Raw genomic sequence first — 15,488 nt, forward strand, 5'->3', positions numbered from 1 at the left:
TAAAGAAGAAGCCTTCAAATTTTATTTCTGAATAGGAATCTCTCAAGAAAAGAAGAAGAAAAAACATCTGTTTGCTTTTATCCTGTTTAACTGTGCTCATATGACACCGCAGTTCTTCATCATCATAAAAGTTTAATATGTGCATGCATTTTAAAGCTTTGTCAGCTTGACTTAAGCACACAACGTTCTGAGCGCACACATCCAAAGAAAGGCAAAGCCATCTGTCAGAAGGTGCAAATTCTCTGAGTATTAAACTTCCCTTTAGACTCTTGAAAGTGTGCTTAAACTGTCAAATACACGCAAGGTTATGTTACAAACACACAAAGTTCACATTAACAGAGTAGGTTATGGCTGTGAACACAAACATCTGGGAAAGAACGAGTAGACCTGTGAAGGTTTATGTTAGACCTGTGTATTTAAAGGACAGCGGAGTAATATAGAGTACCTGCTGTTGTCTGTACTGTTAATGTAAATCAGATTACAAAAGACAAATGAAGATAGGCTTCCCATTCTAAACCAAATGTCATGTCTTTTCCCTGACTAAAAAGGTGAATTTTTATGACTTATAATGAATAGAAAAAGCAGCTGTTATTTCCCTCTAGAATCGTGCTATTCTGTGATTGTTGAATTTAACACAAAATTAAGCAAATGGTGCACGATTTAGAGAAGCTTGCACTTTTTAAATTCCTGCAGATATCATTTGGCAAGCAAGACACTGTTCAAATTCTGTACCATCTGCATTGTTTTATATTAAATTACATTATATTAGCATATTGAAATGTGTGTGATGCTTTGAATCGCCATAGACAAGACACACAAGGCTACAAGTTAATCGTATAGATTGCAAAAAAATATATATATGTTTTAACATGATTTTTCAAATTTTTTAAGAGTTTTGTTTATTTTGTTCATTTAGGGTCATTCATGTATCAAATATAATGCAGCAGGTTTAATATGATTAAAAGGTAAAAACTTTCTCTCTTTCAGTGGTCCCTTTATATAAATTACAGAGACTAATTGTGATTGAGGTAAAAAAAATGCAATGAAGAACTAAGACGTGTAAATTTGTGAATATTTTCAAAGCAAAACAAAATTAGAAATGCCAAAATATTTGCGTAAATTTAATTCACTGCCAAATCAGTCTTTTTTTGGCCACATTAATCAGATTTTTTCTTTGACAAGAAGTATAAACTCCATGACTTTCAATGTCTGGAAAAGACCTTTCAAAATTCTATGATATTCCAGAAATTCCATGACCTGTTAGAACCCTGTGAAGAACACGCTATTGAAGTGATTCTGATTGATCTATGCTAATGCGGGCTTGTGACATCACAGTACAGTGAAATCTCGAACAGCACATTTTTGAACACTGCTACATTTATATGGAGCATTTGTACTATATGCTGGCCAGATAGACACTGTAGATACACATCACTGTTCAAACAACAAAAAAAAGTGAATTTGAATAATATAAATTCCTATTAAAAACTGAGCCTTGCCCCCTAGTTTGACTGATTTTGTTAGTTTCTATGTCGTCACATTTATACTAACTATCTGAGCATAGTGCAATGTTATTTGGTGGCCATATTTGCAACACCTTCGTCCAAAACCAGCATAGTTCTGCATAGTACACATAGAAATACATTTATGCATTTGGCATATGTTTTTTATGCTTACAATACTGCACAATTCCATTTTAGACTAACACTGTTAAATAGCTACTGTGATTGGTAAGATGTAACAGAAAATTGTCTTCAGAAATAAGTTTTGTAACACTGGTTGAAAGTCTCTTCACATCCTTATATTAGTCATTAATTAGGTGGTCCAAATAATACTTTGAGGAAGATATGACCAAGATAAGATCAAACAAAGTTTATTGCATCAAAACGTTTATTCCAAACATTGTGATAGGCTGTCCTTTACATGCCTGTAAAAATATGTAATTGCATACCTCTGTGCACCCTGTTTGTGCAGAATGGAACAAAAATACAAATGTAAAGATTCATTAACACACATAAATCGCACTGCATAATATACACACTGTTAATGATGTTTGTAAATGACACAGTATTAACTGTAATATGAATTGTATTTTACTGTAGGACAGTTTAACAGTATTTTACTGTATTTTAAATATGCATTTTGGAAAATTACTGTACATTTTACAGTAAAGATGTATATACAATTGTGTAAATACACACAGAGCAAGATAAATGGGGCTGTGAATGTAAAAACAGTATTTGTACTGTAATTGTGTTAGTGAACTGCTGCCAGTATGTTACTGTAGATTCTACAGGAAATTGTTAACAGTGTAGTAACTATTGAAGTATCATATGCATACTTTGTAAACATTATTATATTTTGTAATATTCAAAATATATAGTTTAAAGTGATAAATGACTGTATCCAAAAGGTAAAGAACCAAAGGTCACATTTGAAGTCTTAACACACTACCCTAGTCTTTCACTTTCATACTAAGCACCAGTATTTCTGTTAGCACTACAGTTCAATATATCCTGTTGTATATATTCTACTGAGCAAGATATCTCTAGAAAACATACATTATACACATCAGTCGTTTTCCTAGCCTGTAGCAATATTTCAACAACACACTCCTCCCTCCAGAGCCTTTCCACTCGTCCACCTGCTTCATTATCTCTCTCGCCGCCTTCAGTCACTAAGGATTCACCTCTCTCCTCCAACAACAAGGCTTCCCAGGTGAACCTGAATCTGCCTCTCTCTATCTCTATGCATGTCCCTCTTACTCTTCTGTCTGAAAACACTCTTCAGATGCTTTGAAACAACCAGAGTCGATCTACAACACCTCATAATAAAAAACAACTCGCTCTCCTTTCAGACTTTTGCTATTTGAACTACTAAACATACAGTATAAAAAAACAAATATGACTTTTTAGAAAACACATGACTGATTAGATTGTTATGCAAGAATCTATTTTTGAAAATATGATGATGATTAAATTATTAAAATATTTTGGATAAAGGTGTTAAAATTACGTACAGTCACATCAGTTGAAGGTATTAGGTTAATAAAATGGGTTTTATTAGACTCAGAGCTGGGTTGCTACAACATCAGATCCATACGAACAAAAATTATTGCTTACATTTACTCAGTTGTTAATATATTGCACAATATTTAATAACCGTAGAATGTGAATGTGGAATTTCTGCCATTAAAACAGTAACAAGAGTAAAAACCTGCATTGTTACACTTTATATTGATAGTCCCCTTTATAAGAAGAGACATTACAACAATACATATACAGTTGAAACAAAAAGTTTATTTACACTGTATAAAAAAGCACATAACCATTTAAAAAAAAGTCAGATGTTAATGTGACTAACTCTTTCTCTTTTAGGTGAGTTAGGATTATCTAACAGGGTTCAACGCTAAGAACATTTTCTACTGGCCCGACTGGACCAGCAGTTCAGATTTTTACTGGCCCTGCCAAAATTTTCACTGGCCCCACCAAAATAAATAAATAAATTAAAAATAAATAAATAATAGCTATTTTTAGCCACATATTTTAAATAATGCGTCAAAAATAATGTCTTTGAATCTAGAATTTAAATATTTTTTAAATGTTAAAATATTTAGATGTAAAATACAGCAGTATGGAAAATGAGCAGGTATTTTATTGCTAAACAAAAAGTGGCTGACTTAAAAGTGATGGAAAACCATGCAAAACATCATTTCATTTTTTTCGTTGTATTGTACCCATGTAAATATCTTTTTCCACAACGTTGGAAACAGACGTTTTCTTTTAGCCTCATAATTTGATGTTGCCGTCTCTTCACTGTTCTGGTTTTTACCAGGTTGTGGAAAAAAATAACGTGCTCACAACAACCAATCAGATAAAAGGAACCAAAAAGCAATATGGGGTTTACGACTTTACAGAAAACGTAGCATTCTGAGACTTAAAAGCACAAATTGTTTCTCGGTTCTAAGACTGTATTTGCACACAACTGACAGTAGCAGGCAAATTAAAATTTGATGACAAGGCAGCACTGGCCTGATCGGGCCAGTAACGATTCTCTCTACTGGCCCGAACATCTCTCATGCTGGCCCCGGGCCATCGGGCAGTCCTTAATGTTGAGCCCTGTCTAATGTGTTTCTGTTATGCTTAAAAGCAGAATAACAAGAGAGTTATTTTTTGAGAAATTGTTATAACTTTACTTGAAAGTCAAGTTTACATACAATAAGACCATTATGCCTCTGAAAAAGCTCAGATGATGGTGTCAAGGTTTTGGAAGTTTCTGATTGGCTAATTAACAACATTTGAGTTGATTAGAGGCACAAATGTAGAATAGTATTTAAGGAAAACCTCAAACACACTGCTTCCTTTGTGATAACATGGGAAAATCAACAAGCCAGAATCAACAAAAAAAGCCAAATTATACTGGGAAAGAGAATAATTTGTGGAGACATGTCCTGTGTTTTGATGGAACTAAGATTGAAATGTTTGGCCATAATGACCTGTGTTGCATTTGGAGGGCAAAGGGAAAAGCTTACAAGCCTAGGAACACCATTCCAACTGTGAAGTATGGGGGCTGCAGCATCATGTTGTGGTGTTTTGCTGCAGGAGGGACTGGTCCACTTCACAGCAAAGATGGCATCATGAAGAAAGAACATTATGTAAAATTACTGAAGCAACATCTCAAGACATCAGCCAGTAAATTAAAACTTGGCCACAAATGAGTCTTCCAAACAGACCATGACCCTAAGCATACTGCCAAATTTTGCTTTAAGGACAACAGAGTGAATGTTTTGGAGTGGCCATTACAAAGCCCTGATCTCAAATCTATAGAGTTGAAAAAGCTTGTGCGAGCGAGACAAATCTGACTCAGTTACAAATTCTTTCAAACTATTGCGAGAAGCTTGTAGAAAGATACCCAAAACATTTGACCAAAGTTATACAGTTTAAAGGCAAAGCTAAAAAAAAATACCAAGGAAATGTATGCATACGGTCTAGAAATTAATAAAAAATTCTCAAAAAAAATTCTTCCATTATTCTGGCATTTAGCAATTAAGTAATACTAATGGACCTAAAATAGTAAACTTTTAGTATGATTTCCCATCAGACATTTAAAAAAAAATGGTTATGTTACTTTTTTTAGAGTGTATGTAAACATCTGGTTTCTACTGTATACTACTATATCTTCTATATATAAAAATCTTTTCAAAGATAGATGGAAAGCCTCTTGAGAAATTATTTGATTGTTCATATTGCAAGAACCTCACAAGGCTGGCAAGGAACATCATTTCGCACCCAAGTCATGTGTTGAATCACGCATTTATACCATTTGAGTCTAATTGTTGATTTACAGTGCCAAGTTTTAATGAAGTGAAATTTAAAAAGTCATTTGTATATCAGGCTATCTTGGAGCTGAATAAATCAATTAGTTGATTTGCTTTTTTTATGTCTTTGTCTCTTTGTGAGGAGTATTTATTATGCTGTTATGCAAGAAAAATTTCAGATGCAAGTCTGACAATAAAGTATTGCATTGTATTTTATTATTGTATTGTTATACATAAAAATATCCTGTAATTAAAGGTATTTACCGTTTATTTACAGTTGTGAATTGCATTACGGGAGCTAAATCTCTGCTCTGTCGACTTTTGATGTAAAAACTTAACTTTGTAGTTTAACAAAGTGACTTTTATTAACATTTTAGCATATATATATTGTATAATAAATAATATATAGAAAAATAAGTCTGTAAAATAACAGAAAATGCACTGGGAGATTATTACAGGGGCTTTTTACTGTAATAAACACAAACTCAGACAAGATATTAATTGATCTATTAAAAACAGCCAATTCAAATGTTATTACTCAATTGAATGGACATTATCAGTGTTTATCATCTGATAAATATGGGAAGGCTGTTATCATCCATCCACATTGTTAATCAGCTATAGATCCCATACGGTTGCAGCCAAAAGTTAATGAGAATTATTTATATTATTTATTAAATTGTCCAATAAATGTATTTAAATAACGTCTACCCCTACCCTGAACCCAACCATCACAGTTATGTAAAAACAGATCTGGATCTGAAGTCTTCTCTATTAGTGTAGCTAATTAACCATGTGAATGGATGATGACAACCTACTGACCCTACCAGTAGGCCCCTACTGGCCCAATCAGCTGATAACCACTGGTAACGCCCATTCAATGGAGTGATAACATTCGAAGTAGGTGATTAAAATGCTATTAAAAACATAAACATGAATCACAAAAAAAAAAACTTATTTTTACAGTGTCTGTCAACTAACCCTCATTAGAGTATTAATAGAACAGCCTCAAAATAAATGTTATAATATATTAAGCTGGCAATATATTAAAAATGACTGCTGTTGATATGTGGTTACAACATTACTTATTATAAGTGTACCAAACTTTTTGAATAGACAGACCGAGTGACACCCACAAAGACGTTTGTTATGCTCTCTCTAAAAATAGTCTACCTGCAGTATATGACCACAACAGCAGCCTTAAAAAGATTTGCACTTCTATGCATGCACTAGACAGATTAGAAATGCAATTCATGTAAAGTGTTGAGATGATCCTACATATACAGTAAAGCACAATGCATGTGAACAATGCTTTTGCTTATCAAAACGTTGACAATGAAAACCACATTTACATTTGCTAAAACCTTCAGACCATGTAAAACTGGGGAAAGGGTGAAGTGAAAACAAACAGCCCAACCAAGTAATTAATCATGAAACAAAACATTAATCAGAATATAACACCTCCGCTCTTAGACATTTAAAAGTGCATAGTCATAAAAATAGAAATGCAATGTAAAAGGCAGAATTATTAAATATAAATGATTATGAAAATGCCATTAGGGATGATACGCTAACATTTCATTGTCGTTTCTGATCTTTTTACTTCTTTTATATTCTAAGGAATCAATCTAAAAATGACAGAAAATATATTTATATCTTCATAACAGTGTTTCATTTTCACAGTTTGTATTAATTTAACATACACTGTTAACAGTTTTTGTAAATGACACAGTATTTAACTATAATATGAACTGTATTTTACTGTAGGATAGTTTTACGATTTGTTACTGTATTTTTAAAGTTGCGTTTTGAAAAGTTACTGTATATTTTACAGTAAAGTATACAAATCGTTACCTTAGAATTATAAGGTTCTAACTGACATTTTTTGTCATAATTATTACATTTTTTGACTTTTTATTTAAAAAACAAATGTTACACACATACTGTGAATGTATATAAAGCATTTTTACTGTAACTGATTTGTAATAAGTTACTGGCGAACTGCTGCCAGTATGTTACTAATAGAGTCTACAGGAAATTTTTAACAGTGTAACAATCAAATGAACTGAATATTATCTGCAAAATAATCATAAATATTTTCCAAGTTGACATGTCATATGAGGGTCTGTTTTTGCAGACTTCACATAGAATTTATTATTCATTTGAATAGCACCTAAATTACTAGAATTATTAGGACGATTACAGCAATTCATCAAGCCCAGACTTTTTCTTATGAAGGCCCAAAATCCAAGCTTGATTGAAAGCTGTGGGCCAAAAGTAAACATTGCGAACTGTATTACATTAAGGTTTCCATGGGTAATTTATTGAATAATATTTAAAAATAAATAGAAATCATTACTTCAACTGTATTTATTAATGCATTCAATTTTTTTGTAAATGAGTTTTATTTTACTAAACTACTACAATAAAACCATTTTAAAAAAAATCCATTTATAAAACAATGGAGTCCAATGCCGAATACACTAGTCATGCTGAACCTGCCTTTGCCTTGATTTGCACACTGATGTCTTCTGCTTTGTCCCCTATTTGTTAAGTGACAGTATGTACATTTTTAAAAAAACAGATTAATTTACAACATTTAATTGAAACATTTAATTTCAGTTTGCTTTTTATAGCTCACCAATAAAACAAACAAACAAAAGGTAACATTAAAATAGAAATGAGAATCCTTTAAAAACGTTCCATAACCCATAATCATTTTCCCTCTGGCAAGCATAATTAGAGCCAACTTTGGTACACGGGCCCTAGTTTAGGGATCACTGATCAAGAGCACACTGTCAACGATTTATGTAAATTACACAGTATTTAACTGTCATATGAACTCAATGTTACTGTATGAAAGTTATGCAGTATGTTAATGTATTTTAAACTTGCATTGTGAAAATGAATGTATATTCTACAGTAAAGATATACAATACTGTAAATGCATATATAACGAAATAAATGGTGCTGTAAATGTAATGTACAGTATTTTTGCAGTAAATGATTTACAGTAAGTTACTGTCGAACTGAAATCATTAACAGTGTATCCTTCCATACTAATATATTCACTCGATGTTTAGATGAATATGTAAATGTATGCTGTGTGCTTTCCTCTCAATGTCAAAAAATGCAAGAAAACTGTCAGGGGTGAGATTTTGCACGTTGTATAATAAGCGTTAGTTTAAAGTTGAACAGAGGTTCCCTGGAGGACATGTAAACACTGCATACTTGTCAGTTCATTCACTAAAAAAATACGGCCTTTCAATAGACCTAGAACACTTTACAAGCTTCTCAGGCATTGGCAATAAAAAAACAATTAAAATAATTATTTTTGTATAGCGCTTTAAGTGCAGTTATACATAAGCAGGGATTCCAGGAACTGTAAGTGGCCAGCAGTCTGGATCAGAGCTCCTGGGATTATTGTATTTGAATATCCTATTAGCATTAAGGATGTATTTTGAATGGAACTGATGTGCTTAACCTGCTGCTCACTCAAATCAAATAGAAACAAGTGCAATGTTTAATGTACAATTACGTTTTGCACCTGAAGGTGTTTACACATTAGGGGTTTTGTGGTAATGACTGGCTGATTTAATGTTTGATGTTGATAACTGATCAGGACCAGACACAATACTTTTTTTTTTTTAGGTATTTCAGTACAGAATATTTTTATATGTAAAAAAATATATATGTATGTATATGTATAAAAAATATATTTAATTTTAATCAGATTGGAATGTTGTCTCTTGATGGAATGGACGTTATCAGTGGTCAGTGGTTGTTAGCTAATAGATATGGGGCAGGCTCAGAAAGCTGTTATCATTCATCCACATGTTTAATCAGCTATAGATCACACATGGCTGCAGCCAAAAGTTCATTCATTCATTCTTTCATTTTGTTTTCGGCTTAGTCACTTTATTAATCAGGGGTCGCCACAGCGGAATGAACCGCCAACTTATCCAGCATATGTTTTATGCAGAGGATGCCCTTCCAGCTGTAAGCCAACAATGGGACACATCCATACACACCCATACACTACTGGCAATTTAGCCTACCCAATTCACCTGTACCGCATGTCTTTGGACTTGTGGAGGAAACCAGAGCACCCGGAGGAAACCCACACGAACACGGGGAGAACATGCAAACTCCACACAGAAATGCCAACTGGCTCGAACCAGCGACCTTCTTGCTGTGAGGTGATCGTGCTACCCACTGCGCCGCCCAGCCGGAAATAACGAGAATTATTTATAATATTTATTAAATTCCCCAATTAATCATATTTTATTTATGTCTACCCCATACCCCTACCCTAAATTCAACTGTAGCATTAATGTAAAAACAGATCTGGATCTGGAGTCTTCTCTATTTATTAACCAAGCCCCAACTGGCAATCTCTCAGCTGATAACCACTGATAACACCCATTCAATCGAGTAGTAACATTAGAAATGGGGGATTTAATAGGAGCTAAAAATCTAACAGATAAAAATAATAATAATGTAACTTTGATTTAACATTCACAAGCAAAATCCATTTAGAAACACTTGTTTATAGTAAACAAAGCTAGCTGGTATCCACTAAAAGACAATGATTTTTATTTTTTATAAACTGTATTGTACTTAAACTAAACTTTTTTAAACATATTATTCAATAATAATACTGAACTGAATATAAAAGCTAAATAAATGTATATTTACACACATCAGAAATCCATATATTTACAAAAATTAATAGACTGACTCAAAATCCTGTGGAAATCTATTTTTGTGGGGGCAGATTTCATGTGGGCCTATTGATCTGCAGGATTGAGCAAAGATCATGAACTATTATTTTCTGTACATTTTAAGGCATTCCAATATAATCAACATTTAAAAATTAAGCTTTTCAAATGGTATGCCACAAATATTTATGAGGAAAGTTCTTTTAGGCTTTTGAAGGGTCCTGCACTGCAAACAAGTAAATGACAACATGTTATGACAACAAATGATTTCATGTTACTTTAACATAATTTAATAAGTTAAGCAGTTTTCAACAAACGTTTTTGTAGCTATACAAAGTTTCATATTTTAGTGAATTGGACTGATTTAAGTTAGAAATATTAATTTGATTACTCTAAAAGAACTTTTTTTATGGTTTGAAAAACTGAACAGTCAGGCAATTTCTAAGCAGTATTGGTGTATGTTATGAGCTCTCTTAAGAACACACCTGCATTGCAGCTGAATAAATGCTGCACATCTGCACACATCTGCTGGTGACACAAATGTCACCATGGACCTCGGTGCTGAACTAAAATGTACATAAGTGTCCTCAAAAGCTCTGAGTGTAGGGGCTGACTCACAGCCAGCTGTAAAAAATGTATGCATTTTTGCTGATCTTTTTTTGTTTGTTTGTTTGTTTGTTTTATTATAAGCCTTCCCCACAGCACCTGCTTCATTGCCGTCAGAATGACTGAGAGTGAGTCATCTGTGAAGCCACTGTGTTTGCATGACTGAATAAGTGTGTGTGTGTGGGTATAAGAGAGAGAAATTCCCAAAGTTCAGCAGCTTAATTGTGTGTATTTAACCTTACTCACTCAGTACTTGTCCTCTTTTCGCCTGCAGCTGCTCAGACTGATCTTCAGCTCGCCTCTTCAATGTTGTTTGTTTTTTAATAACTATTATTCTCACATCTGCGTCAATAAATATTAGTACAAGCGAGCCCCATAGTCAGACAGCGCGCAAAATCCCCTTGATGCCATCTGGTCTCTGTGGAGAAGTCCAAACTGAGATACTAAGGCGCAGAGACAAACATGATGTAACAGCAGCAGGAGAGGCAGGTGATGATTGCCTTGATAGAGTGAAGATGCTCTCCAGAGTGACAGAGGAAGTAGCTTTTTAAAAATTTGAATTTGAATGTTTGGTACCACCTAATCAAGGATGCGCGCGCCGCACAGCAAAACCGAAAACACCAAGTTGCGCTGTAAGGTACTACTGCACCGGAAAACAGTTCAACTGACAAAACCAAAAGGCTTGACACCCCAGAAGTTCTGTTAGACAGACAACAGCGCATGATTCATTTAAATACTGCTTTGTCAACATTAATCCTCCACAAGCATTTCTCCTTGAGTAAAACGTGAATGAAAAACTTATTTTGACCACAAAATTAAAAGCGCAACATGAAGTTAAACAGGCGCCAGTTAAAGGTGCCAGGAAGAATCATTTTCACAGAAATGCAAATTACATTTGGGGTCCAATAGGCTACATCTCTGAAGAATAAAGTTCTTCAAAGAACTATTTTGTCATAGTGTGAAGCTTAAGGAACCTTTTGTGGGGTCTTCCTTACATGTTAAAGGTTCTTCATGGAACCATCGATGTCTATTAAGATCCTCTATTTTAAGAGTGTGTGAGGGTAACCATAGCAACAGTACGCTGCTCTGTTTCACTTTTCGGAAGGAACATCTCAAAACATAAACACGGATGTTTTTTAGCAAATGACCACATATTTAAAAATCACAGATATAGGCTTTATAAAAAGATTTGTTTTGTTTAGAAAGTTGAAGAACCATCATCACAACAACAGACTTTACTGCACCCTACAACATCTATTAATATAGCCTAATATTATTAATATAATATTAATAAGTATCACATGAATACCAAATAAATAACTAAACTAATAAAATAATAAAATCATGTTTTGCTTATCTGAAAAAACAGACAACAACAAAGCATCAGATTTAACATGACACTTACCTGGGATGCGTGCTGAAGCATGAAACAAACACTTGCAAGTTTTCCCTTACTTCCATGAAAGGTAGGCATGCTGAGGTCGATTGTTTAATTGTCCATTTTGGCAGGTACACAAGCGCAGCGCGGCGCGCCGCACGAGAGTGAGCGTCAACAGGTCACGCATCAGAGGCACGGTCGGTGTTTCTGTGGAAGCACGCGATGGGCGGAGGCTGATGTACCGACGGCTCCGTGTTGTCATCTAAACATCGCGTCAGAGCTCTGTGACGGTGCTCGGCGAGGATGCTCGTAAGAGACACTCGTGCGTAAGCAAGAAGGGAGGAGAGAGAGAGTCACCGCTGAAGCTGAAGCACGAATTTCTCTGAGAAAAAGTAAAACTATCTATCTATCTATCTATCTATCTATCTATCTATCTATCTATCTATCTATCTATCTATCTATCTATCTATCTGTCTGTCTGTCTGTCTGTCTGTCTGTCTGTCTGTCTGTCTGTCTGTCTGTCTGTCTGTCTGTCTGTCTATCTATCTATCTATCTGTGTCTCAATCCGATGTGGCTTTTAAGGGAGATAATATCTGAAGATATGGAAGTTGGAATGCAACTTGTTACAAACCCACTGAAAATGATTAGGCAAGAAAGGATTTCCATCGAATTTCCAGACATGTATGAATGTGTTATCTTTCTGAGATAACAGAAAGATACACTCCCAGATCTCTAGTTTAACAACTCCCCTTTTGCTTCAGTTCACTAAAATGACAGCAAATACAAGTTATTAAGCATGTAAATGTATCATGTAGAGCCACACACAACCCATTTGTTTGTGTTACTAAGCTCACACAAATGTAGCGACCAAATAGGCTATCACCAAATGACTTTTTTTGTCTTCCAGGCCATCTTGACTTTTTTATTAAATTATTTTTATTTTGCACTGTGTGTGTCTGATATAAGGCACCTTTTCTCAAAGTCCAAGAACATTTTGCTTAGTCTAAGTTACATTTGCCTGTCTGTTAGAAAATTCACAACCTGCTAATCAGCCTGCATGCATTAAAGTGGTTTGCAATTCATTTTGTACAAACAATGTTTGTCTTTATCTACACTTAGTGATAGGGCTGGCCCAGATGTGCTGCTTATCCTCCTCTCATAGTCATGGTTTCATTACTCAAACAGGCTGCTCTTCTTATGACCTCTAAGTTATTACTCACTCTCGTGAAGAGAGAGACAGAGAGCCGCACCTGCAGGGAGAAAATAATCAAAAATAGATTGAAACCGTGAAAAGCAAGTGGTGTGTGAAAAAGAGGCAGTATAAGAATGAAACCAGTAATGTTATTGCATATTGCATGCAGTATTAAAAAATACAAATCACACAGAAGTGGAGAAATTGGACTAAAATGAATCAGTGAAGCTCATTTAAATCTAAATCTCTTACCAGAAAAAAATATGAAAAAATTACATGCCTCAGCGTGTATATGTGTCTACTACACAAAAGAGAGCAGATAAACACTGCGCTGTTAAGAGGGAAAACACTCTGCACATATAGCAAAGTGAAGTCTGACAAAGCCTTGTCTGAACGTTTGTGTAAGCTGTAACCTATACACTGTAAAAAAACGAATCTGTAAAATTTACGGTAAAAAAACGGCAGCTGTGGTTGCCAGTACAAACTGTAAAATTAATTTCTCATTTTTACAGTAAACTACCGTTTTTTCGTTAATTTAAAGATGAAATGTGAATTACCAACATCTACACATTTTTTGTTGCACACACAGATAGACACATTAACAAAATGTACAATTTTTAAAAGGAGGCGTGGCACCCAACCCCACCCCTAACCCCAACCATCATTGGGTGATGAGCAAATCGTACTAAATTGTACAAATTCATATGAATTAGTCATTAAGTCAAAAAGTTACGATTTACAGTGAGATTGTGTTGGAAAGTTACATAATGAACAAATGCTCATCACAAACAACTTTACCCACAAGCAGAAAAGTGTATCAGTGTATAGAAGGTGCACTGAGGTGCACATTTACACAGCCAATAAATACCAGTATGGTAACATGCATGAAATTAAAGTCATGAAATAAACATTGTTTATCAACATTAGATGTAACATAAATCTCTAATTTACATAACTGATGAGGAAACAACTAAAAAGATCCATATTAATGTCAACAAAAGGCATAAAAAGTGACGTGTCATGCAGGGAATTATGGGAAAGTCAGTTAATGGTTATTCACCATATATATATATATATATATATATATATATATATATATATATATATATATATATATATATATATATATATATATATATATATATATATATATATATATATATATATTAAGGAAACACTGTTAACCAGATTATGGATTTTTACAGTAGTATTTTAACAGATGTTTTTACCATTGAAATCACTGCCATTTTTTACAGTGTAGTGTGAAATTAAAAGAATGTAAGAAATAAAGACAGTCTAAACATTGATTTTACATTTCACAGCAGCCATCTCGTATTAGACCATATAGTCTAAAAATATGTCTACCAGAGGATAAGCACACAAATAGACATTTCTGTAATTTACATGTGTTTTCGGGGGAAAGAAAAAATGTATTAACATGGTGTTGCATGAATGGTGCTTGTACTTTTTAAACATGCTTTATCACAATGTTTACATGTTACCTTTAAGGTCGCCAGTAGGCTTCTAACATCGCAACACATAACTATGTTATAAATTTGCTAAGACTTTTGCTGGTTTGAGCTCCAGCTAGGTCAGTTGGCATTTCTGTGTGGAGTTTGCATGTTCTCTCTGTGTTGGCGTGGATTTCCTCTGGGTGCTCCGGTTTCCCCCACAAGTCCAAAGACATGAGCTATAGGTGAATTGGGTAAGCTAAACTGTCTGTAGTGTTTGTATGTCCTAGTCCTCCAGGTTGGTAGTTGAACGTTGAGCCAACAACGTTAGAAAATCAGATGTTAGATGTTACAAAACACCAACATGGTGCTATTAAATATCAACTTGGCCCTGCGAGTAAGTAAATATTTAACATTTTAACACTGTGTTAACATGCATAAGCATGTTGCTAGCATGTTTAACCATGCTACTTTGTTTCTAACATGCATGAACATGTTTTAGCTTCATGCCTTAACATGGCTAAAATGTTTTAACATATATTCCAGTATATAAATAGACTTAACATTTCAACGATAAATATAGCATACAGCATATTACTAGCATAATTTTTAACGTGCTGCTTCTATTTTTTGAATATGTTTTAACATTATGCTAATGTAACCCTGCTGGTCCTACACCACCCAACCCACTCCGAACCGGTGTCAAACCGGCAACCTTCTGCATGGGGGTCGATTGCTCTACCAAGGAGGCTAAAAATGGCCTCTAGCGTCTGTCGCTAGAGCATCTTTAGAGGTCAGAGGAGTGATGTTTACCTGCACAGC

The 15,488-nt window shown here is 34.3% G+C and overlaps 1 protein-coding gene across 2 annotated transcripts in view; it reads right to left on the reverse strand.

The window, feature by feature from the left end:
* The window catches only part of aff3 (AF4/FMR2 family, member 3), a 35,801-nt gene extending 23,570 nt beyond the window's left edge, over positions 1-12,231 (reverse strand). The window contains exon 1 of one of the 2 annotated variants that reach the window (XM_009304671.3): positions 12,050-12,231. In XM_009304671.3, coding sequence (XP_009302946.1) covers positions 12,050-12,118 — 69 coding nt within the window. In that variant the 5' untranslated portion in view covers positions 12,119-12,231. Of the gene's footprint in view, positions 1-10,890; positions 11,756-12,049 lie in introns of those variants that run through there. The other variant, XM_073912615.1, reaches the window with a different exon arrangement.
* Positions 12,232-15,488: the final 3,257 nt, after the last annotated feature.

The sequence above is a fragment of the Danio rerio genome, chromosome 9, assembly GCF_049306965.1.
Source record: "Danio rerio strain Tuebingen ecotype United States chromosome 9, GRCz12tu, whole genome shotgun sequence".
Taxonomy (NCBI): Eukaryota; Metazoa; Chordata; class Actinopteri; order Cypriniformes; family Danionidae; genus Danio; species Danio rerio.